The sequence below is a fragment of the Leptonychotes weddellii genome, chromosome 7, assembly GCF_054177405.1.
Source record: "Leptonychotes weddellii isolate Sample4059 chromosome 7, ASM5417740v2, whole genome shotgun sequence".
Classification (NCBI taxonomy): Eukaryota; Metazoa; Chordata; class Mammalia; order Carnivora; family Phocidae; genus Leptonychotes; species Leptonychotes weddellii.
This window is the reverse complement of record NC_138375.1, coordinates 59,522,447-59,540,372: the sequence shown is the minus strand read 5'-3', so window position 1 is coordinate 59,540,372 and position 17,926 is coordinate 59,522,447. Positions and strand designations below refer to the sequence as shown.

At 38.5% G+C, this 17,926-nt stretch overlaps 1 protein-coding gene across 6 annotated transcripts in view; it reads left to right on the top strand.

Annotated features, from left to right (window-relative positions):
* The window catches only part of UIMC1 (ubiquitin interaction motif containing 1), a 156,663-nt gene that overhangs the window by 110,827 nt on the left and 27,910 nt on the right, over positions 1 to 17,926 (top strand). For all 6 annotated transcript variants that reach the window (XM_081826396.1, XM_081826400.1, XM_081826395.1 and 3 more), the window contains 3 exons: positions 1,221 to 1,297; positions 6,465 to 6,568; positions 12,161 to 12,314. In XM_081826396.1, the coding sequence (XP_081682522.1) occupies positions 1,221 to 1,297; positions 6,465 to 6,568; positions 12,161 to 12,314 (335 nt within the window). The remainder of the gene's footprint in view (positions 1 to 1,220; positions 1,298 to 6,464; positions 6,569 to 12,160; positions 12,315 to 17,926) is intronic.

Sequence of the window (17,926 nt, the reverse complement as noted above, 5' to 3'; positions counted from 1 at the left end):
GGTTTGACTTCAAATTGATTAGCCCATTTTATAAATGTCAGCAAATTGTTTTGTGATGGACCCTTTGAATAGAGCCCTAATGTTACATGCAGAGTAAACTGTGTCTGGCTTGGGTTTACAACAAATGTTATGAGATGTTTTATTTAGAGAGAGAAATCACCTGTGGTTTCCTATCAGGATTTAGTTATTTATCATGAATCGGTGATGGTTAGTCTCTCTTCTCTGTGGTTCTTGGTTGATGTAAGGTTTTATTTTTTAAGCATCCTCTTGCATACTTGATCAAACTAGTCATAAAGCTCTGTGAAGCATGAGGGGGTAGCTTAGATGGTCAGATCTCTCAGCCGTGTGTTCCAGTGTCAGGAAGAGATTGCACTCCATGAACAGGCAGAGTAAACTCTGGAAGGCTGGATGATGGGAGCAGGTCATAATTATGTTACTCTCAGAAGAGATATTTAACTTGTGTGGGCAGGTTTTGCTGCAGGGCAATTTGGAATTGTATCTTTTTGTTGCTTGGAAAGCCACATCTTGAGATAAAGAGGAAATTTAACTGCAAGGTGAGGGAAAAGCGAGTGTGTTAAGAGAATCTCCATATTTTCTTTTACGAGTTTACAAATCTCTAACCTTCAGAAGGCTGAGATGGAGGCTATAAAACATCATTGATATTCTTTTTTTTTTTTTTCCCTCTAAAGGTGTATTTATTTATTTGAGAGAGAGAAAGAGCACGCTTCAGTGTGTGCACAGGGAGAGGGGCAGAGTGAGAGAATCTTTAAGCAGAGACTCCCCGCTGAGCGGGGAGCCCAGTGCAGGGCTCAATCCCACAACCCATGAGATCATGACCTGAGCCAAAACCAAGAGTCAGATGCCTAACCTAGTTAGCCATGTAGGTGCCCCCTGTTGACATTCTTATATGGGAGTGGAGTTTTTGTCTTCTAGGGTATTCACAGATAGTCCTTACCCTTCAACTTTCCTTTGTAAAGACTCAAAAAGGGGGGTCTTTTGGTTCAGTGATTTCACTGGAACCAGAGTTGTAAGCATGTTTATTTTCCCCATTTCTGGCCTGGAGTTTTCACTACCAATTCCTTGCTTCCCTGTTGTGCTTTTGTGGTATAGGACAGCAGGTATTGGATTACCTGTGGCTTTGTAAATGACTCACCATTGCTTTTGGCCCTGTGTTCTGATTTATTATACTGGGATTCACTTGGGGTTTGGTTCTTTTTCAGCATTGCTGCTTTGACCAGTAAGAGAAGCTCAGTCCTTATGCCAGAGAGTTCTGCAGAGGAAAGCACTGTGTGTCCTGGTAAGCACCCCACTGATCGTACTGAATTTCTGATCCCTAGCTATCTACCTTTTCGTGCCTATTAATTTTTCTTGCTTTTCCAACCCACTTTCAGGAGGTTTATGTGTGATTGATGTATGTGTGTACTTATCTTCTCCACATATATACATGTACACGTACTTCTACATATACGCTTTTTTAGTGGACATTAGCTCTGATTCTCAGTCTTTTCTCAGAGATATTTTAGTTTTGAAATTAATGTGCTCTTTTGTCTCCTTGTTTGCTTACCAGCCTCATCAGAGATGGCAGCAAACCCATCAGGAATAGCACTTAACTGTACATTCAGAGGCAAGAGGACTCTATATTTTGGTTTATGGGTTCTCCAAATTGGGCTGTCCTCAAATCTGCCTGTCATTAAGCAGATTAAGCCTCAGAGTCTTTTACTAGTTTTACATTGCCATTCACTCCTTATAGCAGAGGGAGTCTAGAAATTGAATTTTGTGCAGTTCTGTCATTGACTTATTTTTAATCTCAGATAAGGCACTTAACTTGGTTAAGTACTGTACTTTGCCTTTTGTTAATTGTAGAGATGAAAAGACATGTGTACCTTACTTTAGGTACAAGAGATGCTCATTCAGAGTTGCACATGAATAGATTTTGACATACAAAATAATTTTTTTGTTTTAATCACAACAAACTTATTAAAATTAAAAAAAAATTTTGCTAATGGGATTTTATTTACTTATTTTAAGATTTATTTATTTGAGGGGGGAAAGGGTGAGGGAAAGAATCTAAGCAGACTCTGCTGAGTACAGAGCCCAATGAGGGGCTTGATGTGGGGTTTGACTCTCTGGGCTCAGTCCCATAACCCTGAGATCATGACCTGAGCCGAAATCAAGAGTTGGATGTTTAACCTACTGAGCCACCTAGGTGCCCCTGTTTGTTTGTTTGTGTGTTTATTTATTTATAAGATTTTATTTATTTATTTGTCAGAGAGAGAGAACAAGCAGGGGGAGTGGCAGGCAGAGAGAGGGAGAAACAGGCTCCCCTGCTGAGCGAGGAGCCTAATGTGGGACTTAATCCCAGGACCCTGGGATCATGACCTGTGCCGAAGGCAGATGCTTAACTGACTGAGCCACCCAGGCATCCCTATTTACTTTTAATTGAAGTATAGCAGATACACAATGTTACATTAGTTTCAGGTGTGTAACAGTGATTTGACATGTGTGATGCTATGCTCCCCATGAGTGTAGTTACCATTTATCACCCTCCAATGCTTTTATAGTACTATAGACTATATTCCCTCTGCTCTACCTTTTATCCCTGTGACTTATTCATTCCATAACTGGAAGCCTGTATCTCCCACTCCTCTTCACCCATTTTGCCCATCCCCCACCTCGATACACAAAATAATTTTATTTTTTTTAAAGATTTTATTTACTTATTTATTTGAGAGAGAGAGAGAGAGAAAGAGAGCAAGCGAGCGCAGGGGGAGGAAGCAAAGGGAGAGGGAGAAGCACACTCTACACTGAGTATAGAGCCCGACGTGGAGTTCCATCTCATGACCCTGAGATCATGACCTGAGCCGAAATCAGACACTTAACTGACTGAGCCATGCAGGTGCCCCACACAAAATAATTTTGTTTTTTTATTTTTTTAAAGATTTTATTTATTAGAGAGAGAGTGTATGAGCGGAGGCAGGGGGAGGAGCAGAGAGGGGGAGAGGCAGACTCCTGGCTGAGCAGGGAGCCTGATGCAGGGCTGGATTCCAGGACCCTGAGCCAGAGGCAGACGCTTAACTGACTGAGCCACCCAGGAGCCCCCACACAAAATAATTTTAAATGAACTAAGATACCAATTATCTAAGGGAACTCTTGAGTTGAATCATTGTATAATATGAAGAATTGTTTTGTGATATGAACCACTACTTTTTAAGGAATTTGTTTTAGCTTATATTTTCTTTTTTTGCTTTTCTTAAAAGTGAGGCCAATTATATATATCAGTAACCTCATTCATATGAGATTGAGGGACTTCCTATCAATGTTTAAACTCTTTGGGCAGTAAGTATTGTACACATAATTACCGTAAGTCATACCTAGTTTTCCCTTAGGTCTCATATAACCTATCAGGGTCAGAGAGACACAGTTTTCTTATTTTGGTTTCTTTCAACTTTTTTTCCTACAGAGACTTAAACTTAGTTTACACATTATTCTAGGAAAGACCTATAAACATTTATAAACATTTGGCAGCATATCATAAAAGGTCTTTTTTTACTTATTTTTAAGTTTAATTTTCTTTCTTTCTATTGAAAGTGGTTTCTTTCATATTCATACAATTCATATTTTATATAAATTCATATAAAATGTATTTGAATTACTGCCTGATGATACCCACTAAGAGACCTCCACGTGCTCCGATTTTGGCAGGAGCATTCAGGAATGCTGTGCTATCTTTGTGAAAAGAAAACTTTACAACTCCGTCCCCTCCCCCGCCCCACCTTGGATTGCTGACTATGCCATCCTGTTAGGAAGTCACTCAGTCTGTTTAGGATGATGGCATGTGATGTACCCAAGGATCTTGCAGGAGAATAAATAAATGTAAATAAAATAATTTTGAAAGCCCTAGTTAATGAGAGAGGAAAAAGCAGGCCCTTCAGGACTGAGGTTAGATAACTTTTATGATCATGACTTGCTGTCATTAGCTTACTAATTAAGTCCAACTGTTTGCTGACAAAAACCACTCCTAAATGAGGTTGCAAAAGGTTTCCATAACATGACTGTTCCTTTTGCTAAGAAAGTATAACTACTTCTCCATGAAGCCAGACTCCTAAATCTCTTGGTAAATATATAATTTAGAAGCTATGCATCTAAATTTTCCAGAAAATTTGAGTTCTCAATGTGTTCTAAATGGGTGAAATGCAGATTTAGTAGTCCATCTTACCTATTTTGTTTTGTCTTATATTTCTGAAACTTCCGGGGATCTGATACACAAAATTATAACATCTTTTTAGAGTTACTCACTTTGTTGAAGAAGCAGGATTATAGCCTTATGCCCACCTTGTGTATGCTCCTAGCATTGTTTATTTCTAAGGAGCTAATGCTCTCTTTTCTTTATAGTTGACTATTTAAGCTATTCCCAGAAAGCTTAAAGACTTTTTATTATTACAGTAGTGCAGACAATGAGTAGCTCTTATTTTCTAAGAGACTAAATGTCTTTTTTGGTAATACTGCTCAAGGAAACTTGACAAGGTTTTTTGTTTTTTTTTTAATTGGTTTTATTAAATGATTCATGAATTGGGCAGCATCTCATGTAGCAAGTAGAAGGGGGTCCTGACAAAGACGACTTTGAAGTTTATGCACTGTAAGCCTTTTTCCTCCAAGGTGGTAAAATCTGTATGAGCATGTATATTCATTTTGCAAAAAATTACAAGGTACTAAAATATAGTTAACACTAGAAATGCATTTAATCCCTCTTTGATGTTGAGAAGATACCTCAGTATCTTATAGGTACTTTATTTGCCCAACATAGGCCATTCACTGTATTTGTGAAGCACAAAAGTATCAGTTAGATGTACAGTGCATACAGTGTAGGTAAGAAAGAACTTACTGGATTTGTATTCTAAGTTTCTTTTCCAGATTTGTTGTCCTTCTTTGACATAGAGTTACTGTCCTTTTTTTCTTTTTTTTTTAAGATTTATTTATTTTAGAGAGAGAGTGAGCGCTAGTGGGAGGGGCAGGGGGAGAGGGAGGGAGAATCCCAAGCAGACTCTGCATGTGGGACTCGCTCCTAAGACCCTGAGATCACAACCTGAGCTGAAACCAAGACTGAATCTCTTAACCGACTATGCCATCCAGGTGCCCCTGTTCTTTCGTTATATTAAGTGATAGGTGTCTAGACCAGAAGTTGGCAGACTTTTTCTGTAAAAGACTAGGTAGATATATTAGGTTTTGTGGGCTAAATGACTCAACTCTGCCATTGAAACTACTCAGCGCTGCCATTTTAGCACAAAAACAACCATAGAATAGAGGGAAAAATGGGTGTGGCTGTGTTCCAATAAAACTTTATTTACAAAAACAGGAAGCTGGCTGGCTTTGGTCCATGAGCTATAGTTTGCTGACTCCTGAGCTAGACTATGAGGGACGCCATCCTACATCTTCATATTGCTTGTCTGTGCTGTGCCTGGAACTTGTTCGTAAATATTTGTTGAGTTAATGTTGAATGAATAGATGCTGCCTAAAGAATATATTAAAGAAAGGCATATCTTTGTTTAGGATGTATTTTCTATTTCTTCTCCCAATTTTTTGTCTTCTCTAATCATCCCTTTAACGTTAGAACTAACATTGGAGTGTTTTTGTTTTCTGTCAAAATAAATATACTCTAAAACCAGAACTGTGCTGAAAAGAAGCCAGATGGATTAACTGATGAATGATAAACAAATTGTGATACGTCCATACAGTGGAATACTACTACTCAGCAGTAAAAAGGAATGAACTACTGATATGTAACAGCATGGTTGCTTTTCAAACACATTATACTAAATGAAAGAAGTCAGACACAAAAGATGGCACACTATATGATTTCATTTATGTGACATTCTAGAAAAGGGAAAACTATAGGAACATAGATTGGTCATTGCAAGGAGCCAGGCAGTGGGGAATTCACTGCAAAGGGGTACATAAGAATTTTGGGGGGGTGCTTAAAAATGTTTTATATCTTTTTTTTAAAGGGGGGGTTGGGAGGAGGGGCAGAGGGAGATGTAGAGAGAGAATCATAAGCAGATTCCACACCCAGCACCCAGCCTGATGCGGGGCTCCATCTCAGGACCCTGAGATCATGACCTGAGTCGAAATCAAGAATCGGTTGTTTAACTGAGCCACCCAGATGTCCCAGAAATGTTTTATATCTTGATTGTTATGTGGTATAAATGATATAGTATATAGGTATTAAAAAAAATGATACTGTGTATAAATTATATACATTTGCCCAAACTCATCAAACTGTATACTGAAAATTGGTGAATTCTGTTGTATATAAATTATGCCTCAGTAAAGCTTTAAGAAGAATCAAACTATATCTGTATTACCACTGCAGTATTATACACTAAACTTTAGGGGAAATAGGTGTTTGTTTTTTTAACTATGAAAATACAAAATGAAAATTAATAACTTTTTAACTTTTTAAATTACAGAGACACAGCTAAGTTCTCCTGAAACATTTGACCTTGAAAAAGAAGTCTCTCCAGGTAGCAGAGAGATCCTGGATGAAGTAAGAATAATAATGGCAGATAAGGAGGTAAATATTCTCTATAATTTTTCTTAGTGTTTTCTTTCTACTGATATTCCTCTCTCTGATGCAACATTGACCTTGGCTGGAAAGATTTAGGTGACAGAAGTTTGCAGTTTTGGAGACGCTTATATCAGAGATTCTTACAGTTAAGTTCAGTTCAGCACTACAGTTCAGTTCAGTTGAGCATTGTTTCTAAAAATAGTAGTTATTATTTCTTGATTTCTTAATATGCTTTATTATTTCTGTTACAGATGGGGAAACAGAGGCTTAGGATGTTTAAGTCATTCACTCATACTCAAAATGCTAATAATGGTAGAACTAGAATTTGAACATGGATTTATCTCCAAAGTCTGGGATATTTTCTGTTATATTACTGATAAATAACAGAAATGAACAATCTTGGAAAAAGTCACTATATTTATATTATACGTAACTTTCAGCTCTAATTTCTACATGGTATCAGAAATGCAAAGTTAGGATAGCAGCATGAAAAAATAAGCAGATTTTTATTGGCTTTTTTACCTTTCCTAATTTCACATATCTGGCATCATCCATAAAGGTGGTTGATACAAGTTCATACCTCTGATTAAGATTTTCAGTATAGGGCGCCTGGGTGGCTCAGTCGTTAAGCATCTGCCTTCGGCTCAGGTCATGATCCCAGGGTCCTGGGATCGAGCCCCGCATCGGGCTCCCGGTTCGATGGGGAGTCTGCTTCTGCCTCTCCCACTCCCCCTGCTTGTGTTCCCTCTCTCGCTGTGTCTCTCTCTGTCAAATAAATAAATAAATAAATCTTAAAAAAAAAAAAAAGGATTTTCAGTACATATTTATCATATTGAATCTTAGAAAACAGTTTACCAAGAATTTTAAAAAATAATTCAGAATCTTTAAAATTTGTTGTTCTGAAAAGCAGCCTGAGAAATAAATTTTTCTATGGAAATAAATATTTTGGTTACATTTGTATATGTTATCTTACCCTGAGCATTTAAAAATTTAAAGGTTTCATTCTTTTATTCCTTTTTATACTCTAGGTTTTTTGAAAACAGTTTTTACAATAGAAGGTAGATTCCTTCCCTGGTCTCTGCATTGCAGGTAGCTGGGTAGAAATTCCACTTTCATGAATCATGCACACTGCTTGGTTCCTTGGAACCTGACCTGTCACAACTGACAGACCAAGATTCCCTGATGGTAACACTCCCTGCAGCAGAGTAACTGAGGACAGATCCTGCTAGATAATGTTAAAATGGCTTCTCAGGGAGGGACCAGAACCTTCTAAATGGGGATGGGGAACAGAGTGTTACTAACATAGTCATCTTAACTACAGAAGCCCTACAATCTTTTTGTTAATGAAGGCTGATTTCTTACCCATCCATGACTGCAAAGGAGACCGTTCTTTGTTTGGGGCAAAGAGCATGAACCCTATTTAGAATTTATAGTGTATATGTCTGCACCAGTACACATCAAAGGGATGGAATTATATGGCCTTTCTCACATTGAATGTCCTCTTTTTCAGTGTTGCTGTTTGCTGGTATCTGTGGATGTCTGTAAATGGTCTTAGAATTCTGTTTCCATTAAAAGATGTTAGAGATACTATAGTTTTTAAGTCATTGAGTAATCACTAGTTCAAGTCACTTATTAGAAAGGTAGAATCTGGGGCGCCTGGATGGCTCAGTCGTTAAGCGTCTGCCTTCAGCTCAGGTCATGATCCCAGGGTCCTGGGATCGAGCCCCGCATCGATCAGCGGGAAGCCTGCTTCTCCCTCTCCCACTCCCTCTGCTTGTGTTCCCTCTCTCACTGTGTCTCTCTGTCAAATAAATAAAAAATCTTTAAAAAAAAAAAAAAGGTAGAATCTGAACATTTTATAAGCACAAAGATAGTATCATAATGGTGTGGACTCTTGATCTTGGAATCTGTGTATAGGGTCATTTGTCCTAAAATTTCTTGTTTATTGGAAGGTGGTATGGTATAGTGCAAGGAGCTTGAGCATTGGAATTAGAAGAATCCCAACCCTATCACTTAATTTTGTAATCTTGGGCAAATTAATTAATTGTTTTATTCATTTCATATATTTGACAGATATTATAGTTTGTATACTGTGTGCCAATTGTTCATTTTAGACTCTTGAGGTACAAAGATCAACAACAACACAAAAACAGTCCCTGCCCTCAAAGGGTCCTGGTAAGGGAGGAGACAGACACATAGATAATTATAACGTGGTCTGACAAATAAAATGATAAGAGAGATGTCTGGGGCATTAGGGAAGCATAGAAGAGGAATGCTTCTCTGAATGTCAGTTCTTCACATGTAAAATGGAGACAAAAAATAACCTATTTTACTGGGTTGCTTTGAAGATTAAATTAGATAAAGAATATGAAACGCATAGCAGAGATTTGGCACAAGTAGAAGTATGCATGTGGAACCAGTTCTTATTTTACTGCTTTGTAATATATTGTGGCTGTTCAGTGATATTAGCTTACTAATGACAGAGAATTGCTCAGCAGTATTTGAGTTATTTGGAATAGCATGGCAGAACTGTAATCCTTCTTGATTTGATTTCCTGCGGTGGTCAGGTTCCTTTGGAAATAGTATTTTCTGAATATCTTGCCTGAGATAATCCCTTGGTTAGAGATACTCTTTTCTCAGAAAAGTTAATAGAAGTTATTCAGAATCAAACAGTTGGTTTAGTTAGTTGGTTTTTAAGTAAACTGTGTTGAGTCCTATGGAAAGAGGGGAAAGATCTAAAGAGCTTTCTAAGCTGCACATAAACTGGGTTGGGGAGGGACGGAGGGCTGGTGATTTGTAGGACATACTTTTATTTTTACCTGGTTCATTTCTTGAGGTGAGGTTTCTTTTGAGGCCAGAAGGTAAGGACCAACCTTTAAGAGATCAAGATTCAGTGTCCAAGTACCTCTTTTGAGAAATGACTGTATAGTATTTTAAAAGAAGTAGAAGCAGCTCTTCAGAGACTGAATCCCTGACTGCAGGGTCCTAATAAAAGCTGCTTCACTTACATTTTTTCCTTTTGAAGTTCCTCTGTAGTTAATATTTAAATAGAACTTTTAAATGGTGCTGAAAAAAAATCTTACTTTATATAAAAATGTTCAGAAACCTCTGGGTTGTCTATGAATGTGATTAGAAGTGGTCTTGTATTCACAATAAGACAATAATAGACTACTCTCTCTTGAATACATTAATAGTATTTGTGGGGACACAAATAGTATTGAAGGGACATTCTGTGCATTTTATAGAGCTGGTGATGAATACAAAGGAGTATAGTGCTGGGTGTGAGTGCCAGTGACATTCATGTCATATAACATTTCTGTGCTCAGTGAACTTTAGAATGCCAAGTAACTGCTCAATTGCCATTAACTTTCAGTAACTCAAGACTACTTGCAAATTTTAGGGTATATTGATTTTTCTCCCCTCTGTTCAAATGGCTTTGCATGCACAAGACAACTTTTCCTTATAAGATTTATGAACAGAAGAACCTGGGTTTATGAGAAACTAAGTGACTAAGCTTGGAATAAATAACACCTAGAACTTCCAGACACACTTGACTTTCTCCACCTTCTAGAGAAGAATAATAGAACCAGGTAGTCTCCCAATATCCTGCAGGGTCAGCAACAAAGTAGAGAGGATGCCTTTTTTGCTTTTGCCGCAATTTGGTAGAATAGAAATACTGAAGTTTTGATGCCACAGAATCCTGGGTTCAAGTCTAGATTGTCCAGTTACTAACTTTGTGATCAGCAGGTTACTTTGCCTTTTAAACAAACATCAATTTCCTCTTGTGTAATACTAGACCTAGTGATCCCTCTGCCAGTTGGGTGGTTGTGAGTGATGGTTATGGAAAATGCTTGGCCAAGCCTGGTATAGAAAATGAATTCAATCACTGTTAGTTCCTATTTCATCTTTCTTTTTTTCCCCCTTTTAAAGTAAAAGGCCACAGGTGGGTTGAAAACGACATTTTCTGGCAGTTGTAGAAACTGTTCGACTTGGTATATAGATGGCCTGTTTCCCTCTGTTGGATCACATTCACAAGCAGTAGATTTTAGGAATGGCCTAAACCAAAAAACAAAAAAAACTCCAGAGCTCAAATTATCTACCCATTGCAGTTTTGGTCTTGTTTTGATCTTGTACCAGAAGAGGGTTTATTTTTTCCCTGTAGTAAGGCATAATAACAGCCCAGGTGTTCTTTGCTCTTAAATGGAAGCAGTGGCTATGCGGGATAGTTTCACATTGATTGGTTAGGACATGCTGTCCTTTGAAGCGAGTGTTAGGCAGTAGTGCTGCAGTGCTCACGCATACTGTTGAATTAATCACTGCAGAGTTCTTGGCTCTGACCTGTAAAGGTAAAACTGCTTCTCAGACACTGGCAACTGTAGGAAAAATGGTGATTATAAAACACTGAAAGGAATAGGAGAGAGAAGGTGTAAGAATGGCTTCTGCAGAATTGTCTTAAGGACTTTCATTTGAGCCTGCTTATATATTTGGGTCTTAGTTCTGTTTTGTTTCCTCTTTTAATCTAAAAGTCACAGATAAAACAGAAGAGGTGGTATGTCTTACTGGTCTAAGCTGAGGTCTAGGTCTTAAATTTTAGTTGTGCTTTTGCTTAACTCTTTTGTTTCCTAACTCCTTATGTCTGGAGTCACTGGGAATGCTCACAGTTCTTTTATGAGATTGAAAAAGTTTCTTTGAGATGCTGTTGATATGTAGATTGTTTGAAACAGCAGACACAGCATACTGACCTAAGAGTTTGATAGAGAGGAGTGCCCTCAGGTTTTGAAACTAAATAGTCCTTGATTTTGAATTTCAGCTCTGCCTCTTATTTGTTATGTAACTTTGGGCAAGTTGCTTTACTGTTTCGGACAATGCTTTCTTCGTTTGTAAGAAAGGTTATGTTAATACCTTTGTAAGATTACTATGAGGATTAAATGAGTATTACATGCAGAGTGTTTAGCATATAGTATGCAGGTTCTGAATAACTGTTAACTATATTACTAACTAATCTTCAGATCTGAATTTAGCAAACTGATTGGTATTCTCTCTCTCCCTCTCTCTCTCTCTTTTTTCTTTTTTTTGAGAGAGAGAACATGCGTTGGGGGTGGATCAGAGCTGGGCAGGGCAGGGCAGAGGGAGAGGGAGAATCTTAAGCAGGCTCCATGCCCAGCGCAGAGCCTGATTTGGGGCTCAGTGTCATGACCCTGAGATCATGACCTGAGCCGAAATCAAGAGTCAGAGGCTTAACCTATTGAGCCACCCAGGCGCCTCAGTATTGTCTCTTTGAAAGTAAATGAGGGTGTCTGGGTGGCTCAGTTGATTAAGCGACTGCCTTCAGCTCAGGTCATGATCCTGGAGTCCCCGGATCGAGTCCCGCATTGGGCTCCCTGCTCATCGGGGAGTCTGCTTCTCCCTCTGACCCTACCCCCTCTTTGCTCTCTCTCTCACTCTCTCAAATAAATAAAATAAAATGTTAAAAAAAAAAGAGGTATATGTTTAAAAAAAAGTAAATGAAATATGGGATGGAATCTCTTGCAGTTCTTTGAGGGAAAAGATGTTTTATATTGTAAAGGTATTACAGTTGCCATTTATTATTTTCTTCAGGTTGGTAACAGGGGAAATGCTGAGAAGGAAATACCTATTTCTACAGTCTCATCCAGTACCCAGGTGTCCTGCCCACTATGTGACCAAGGCTTCCCACCCACAAAGATTGAGCGACATGCCATGTACTGCAATGGGCTGATAGGGCAAGACACAGGTAAAACTTATCAGGATTTATCAAACTTTTCTTTGATGGTAGTTTTGTAATCCTGTGCAATGCAGTATAGGAAAATCAGACCACTCTTCCTCAAAGTTAAAGTTGTTGGGTTGGTTGGTTGGTTTTTCTTTCTGTTATCTACTTAATTCTCCAGTACTTTTCATGTTCTTTATTACTTTGGCAGGTATGCTATTTTGTTGTACATACTCAGGAGAAAGGGAAGGGGAAAATCTTTATCTTTTAATGTTTCAACTTACACTGTGGTATATGTAGGCCAAAAATCAGTGCGATGCTATGGACCTTGTGTTTCATCTTACATATTCAAATATTGAGACTCCTATGGAACTTGAGGAAGTAAGTTCTAGAGTTGCCCATTTTTTTCAAAATTGAAGTATAGTTGACATACAATGTTATAAGAGTTACTCATTTTTTATTCAAGATAAGTCCCTTGTGGGGTTTTGTGTGTAAAAGTTCTACCTTAAAACTGCAGCTAAAAAGTATCCCTAATTTTTTTTTTTTTTTTAAGATTTTATTTATTTATTTGACAGAGAGAGACACTGTGAGAGAGGGAACACAAGCAGGGGGAGTGGGAGAGGGAGAAGCAGGCTTCCTGCAGAGCAGAGAGCCCAATGTGGGGCTCAATCTCAGGACCCTGGGATCATGACCTGAGCCGAAGGCAGGCGCTTAACGACTGAGCCACCCAGGCGCCCCAGTATCCCTAATTTCAATTCATGTCCTATATTCTGTGCTGCATCACCCTGGAACTATTGGTTACCTCTTGAAGAGAACATCAAAAACCTTGGTTTTGGTGCACTGTGAGTTACTGACCAAGAGAAATCTGCTTGTTCATTGCAACCCTTGAATTACCACCCCCAATCTTGCCTTTCTGTCTGTGGCTTTAAACTGTAAATATAATAGTATCAGCCCAGCTCTCTGTGGTCCAACGTGTTGAATATAACCATACCTTAGATGATTGGAAGTGTTGCATGTCTCAGTCCTACTTGATTCCCATAACTTAGAAGTATTTAATCTGAAATTATATAATTGTGAGGTATTTTTATAAGTTAAGATTTCCAGGAAGAAAGGCACATGTTATTTAATTTTTCTGAAATAATATACTTTTTATTTATTATATAAGGTAGTACCTAAGCTTAGAATTTAAATAAATTTGATTTTTCTGATTATAAAGTAGTCATGTTCAATATAATAATAATTGCTTATATTTATTGAATACTTAAAATGAATCAGACACTACTCACATAAATGGGACCACATTATAGTATACATATTATTCTACAATTTGCTTTTTTTATTTAGCAGTAAATTTAGATCTTTCCATGGACAGATATATTTTTTACATAGTTGAGATCTTAATATCTGTAAAATTTGTATTTTGCTTTTTCTACTAATAGCATAAAATTTCCCCCATGTCAGCTAAAGCTATGTGTAAAAATATTTTTAATGCTTACATAATATTCTGTAATCTGAATTGTCTCCCCTTACTTAGCTGTTGTGTATTTAGCATGTTTCAGGTTGCCATATTATATGTCATTGAGCCTTTTATGCCTAAAGTTGTTGAATTTTGGGGTTATTTCCCGAGGATATATATATTACTAGTTTGGGTGATAGTAAAAAAGATAGGCTCTGGAGTCTAGTCAGTTTGAGGTTGAATCCCATCCTTGTCACTTACCAGTGTGTGATTTTGTGCTAGTTTCCTAGCTTCCCTTTATGCAGCTGGCCAGTTAATAGTAATGACCTTATTTGATTTTTGTGAGGTTAAATGAGATATTTTAAGGAAAGTGCATAGCACCGTGCCTAGCACAAAGTAAATAAGGACTTTTAGCTGCTATTACTATTCCCAGTAGTGTAATTACTGGGTCAGAGATTTTGTCATCATTTTTAAGCATCATTTTAATAGCGTGGTTATCTTTTAAATACAGTGAAAGTTGAAGACCTAAATCTGGCCATCATCTCTTTTTAGTAGAACACTGAAGGACTAGGGTTCTAGATGCAGTTTTAATTTGACATAGCTCTTCAGGTCTGATTTTTTTAGCAGAGTTCCAGTGACTGAAAGAATTCTGGGGCTGGACATTTGGTGACAAGAGAAGGAAGAAACTATCCTGCCTATCTCACCAAACATGCTTACCCACTGGCATTAGTTATCTGAGTCAACAACCTACTCAGCATTGAGGTCCAAAAATAAATGAGTTTGAGAAGCTGAATGTACCTTGAGCTCTAGGAAAGATAACCTTCTTCTGGTCAGAGTTATTAGGTAAGGGGTAGTATAAAGTAGCTCCTACTGCCACCTCTGAGACCGAACTCTTATAGTTTGTGGTTAAACAGCAGGTTTTGGTATTCATTACTGTCCAAAGACATCTTTCAGCTCTATAATACTTGTCTTTTAGCCTGTTTTTCCTTACTAGGGTGTGGTGGGGCAACTCACAGCCCCAGATACATGCTGTTGAAATTGATTCAGACTTGTTTCTGAGTATTCTGAATATTTATACCACCAGAACCAGGTTTTCTCATTGGACTTGTTGAGAAGCTGACACCATCAGGTGGGCAAAGGAGACTGAGACTTGCACTGTCATTCATTCCGGGAAAGCATTTCAGGTTCTCTTTATTCCACTGGGACAAGGGTCAGTGACCCTGTCTAATGCTGCTCGGTGGGATTTACACTCTGGTCTTGAGGACTCTTTCAGACATAGATATATACATATATGTTTTCTGATAGACTTGGAAGCCTGTATATTCTCGGCACTGTATGTCTTGTAGCTCTGATCCAGATGTCTCAGACCTCCATGCAAAGATGTCTGCTATATCCTGAATGACAGTAACACTTTCTTATTCTTTTTTGTAAAGATTTATTTACTTATTTTAGAGAGAGAGCAGGCTCTCGCCTGAGGTGGAGGGGAGGGGCAGAGGGAGAGAATCCTCAAGCAGACTCTGCAATGAGCTTGGAGCCTGACTCAGGGCTCAATCCAATGATCCATGAGATTACCACCTGAGCCGAAACCAAGAGTTGGACACCCAACTGACTGAGCCTCCTAGGTGCTCCAACACTTTTTTTTTTCATAGGGAAATTTGTTTTAAAAATTAGTTCAGGAGTATAATAAAGACAAATCTAGAATACTATAAATTTCAACACCAACTTGTCTACCTAGAGTGAGAAATTTGATTCCTTTCTATCACCTATTGCCTTCCTCCTCAGCATTAATTAATCCAGTTACTTACAGAACATTTTTTTTTCTTAATGGTGCTAAAACTTATGTGGGTTACTAAAGAAGTTTAAGACAGAATTTCTGCCATTAAGGGTTTGCAGTCTCATTGGGGAGATAAACATTAACCTAAGAAATTAATTAACAAGGGGCGTCTGGGTGGCTCAGTCGTTGGGTGTCTGCCTTTGGCTCAGGTCATGATCCTGGGGTCCTGGGATTGAGCCCCACATCGGGCTCCCTGCTCTGCAGGGAGCCTGCTTCTCCCTCTCCCACTCCCCCTGCTTGTGTTCCCTTTCTCACTGTGTCTCTCTCTGTCAAATAAATAAAATCTTAAAAAAAAAAAAAGAAATCAGCAAGATTTGACACAAAGTCAATGATCATGTACCCAAATGAATGATTCTGACTGTAAGTTCAGTAGGACAGAGGAGAGCTGCAGTGAATAGGGGTGATGTCTCAGAGAGGGTGGGTTTAGCCTGGGCTGGGAAGGCTGGATAGTTTTGGATAAACCAGTGGGAAAGTAGGATGCCCTTTATCCTCCTATAGGTTAGATAAGATAGGAAGCAAGGGAAACAACTACTAAACAACAGCTTCCACTTTATTTTTCTAGTAGTGTTAACTTGCTAACCTGAATTACTCTCTATGACCCTATAACAGAATTTGGAGCAGGGAGTCCCCACTGGAATTGTCCCACTCTTTGCTTTATTCCTGTGTCCTAGGAACAGAGTTTGGAGCTATAGGTGGGGTAGGGAAGTAGTTAGAGGAATTACGTAAAGCACCTACTAGTGTGCCATGTTCTTTCCATATCATACCAAAAATAAGTTTGCTATCTTTGTTTTTTTCACCAGCTTGCCTGTCCCTGTCTTCCTTGACAGAGATAGTAGTGATTGTTCCTCTCACATTTTATGACTGGAATCAGACAAGCCCTCAGCCTAGTTTTTGGTAAAAGGGAGCCTCTCCTGCTATGGAAGGGAAAGAGTTATTCTTGAAAATGCATAACCCAGACTGAGAGACTGTTAGCCCAATGCCTAAGGGGATGGAATAAGAGAGAGGACTTACCTTCCAGAGTTAAGTATCCAGCTCTCCCCTCCTTCCTGGTTTCCCCCAAATCTAATCCTAGACATGCTTGGTTTGGCTGTGTAAAAGAAATAGTAATTAGAGTCATTTACATGAAGTGTCTACCATTTATGCCTAGTTACCATGCAGCACAATAACAATTATGCATATCATTAAATATGTGTCTGATTAACTTTGCTATAAGTTTTATTTGATTATAATACCACACTCTGGGTAAGTTGGCTCAGTCTGCTCAGTTTGTTGCTCAATGACATGGCTATCCATAGGTATGGAAAATTAGAGGGGGTTGCATTGTTTGAGGGGAGAAGATTCGCTAAATTAATCTAGACTAGGACAAAGACAGGTTGCCTTTGTATTTGCTTTCTGGAAAATGTGTTTGAGACCATTTTTATTTAAACACTTAGGAAGAATGAAGCTCTCCATTTACTCATTCAGTAAATATTTACTAAATAACTGCTATATACCAAATACAGTGAACAGAATATACAAAGTTCCTGTACTCATGGAGTTTATATTCTAGCAGTGGGATACTGACAAATAAATAAACATACAATATGTTAAGTGGTGATAAGTATTTTGGAGAAGAAAAGAAAGCAGAGGAAGAGGCGGTTAGGGAGCACTGAGGTCAGGAGGTAGCAATTTAGAATAGGTGGTCAGAGAAGGTCTCATTGAGAAGGTGACATCTGAGCAGAGACCTAAAGGAAGTGAGGGATTTCAAGGTGGAGAGAAGAGTGTGTTACAGGCAGAGGGAACAGTAAGTGCAAAGACCTTTGGTTGTGAACAGGCTTGATGTGTATGAGGAATGACAAGCCTGTGTGGCTGGAGTGAAGTTAAGTGAGGGAAAGATAAACAATGAGATTAGAGAGGTAATTGGGGAGGGAAAAGTGGACAGATCACATAGGGTTCTTAGGCCATAGTAAGTATTTTAGCTTTTACTCTGAGCAAAGGGGGAACCATTGGAGGGATCTGAGCAAAGAATGAATTTATATTTGAATAAAGGATCACTCTGCTCTATTATAGATTGTTGGGGTGGGGGACAACAGTGGAAGCTGGGAGAACAGCCAACATTTTATTTTTGGCAGTGTGATCGAGTGGGAGAAACACAGGCTTTGGAACTAGACAGATCTGAATTTAAATTTCAGCTGTAATACTTGTCAGCTGGATAATATTTAACAAATGACCTTACCTTTTTGAGGATCAGATGCCTTGTTTGTAAAATTAGTTTGACATCATTAGGATTATCATGGGAATCAGAGACACTTTAGGGGCACCTGGATGGCTCTACAAGCGTCTGCCTTCAGCTCGGGTCATAATCCAGGA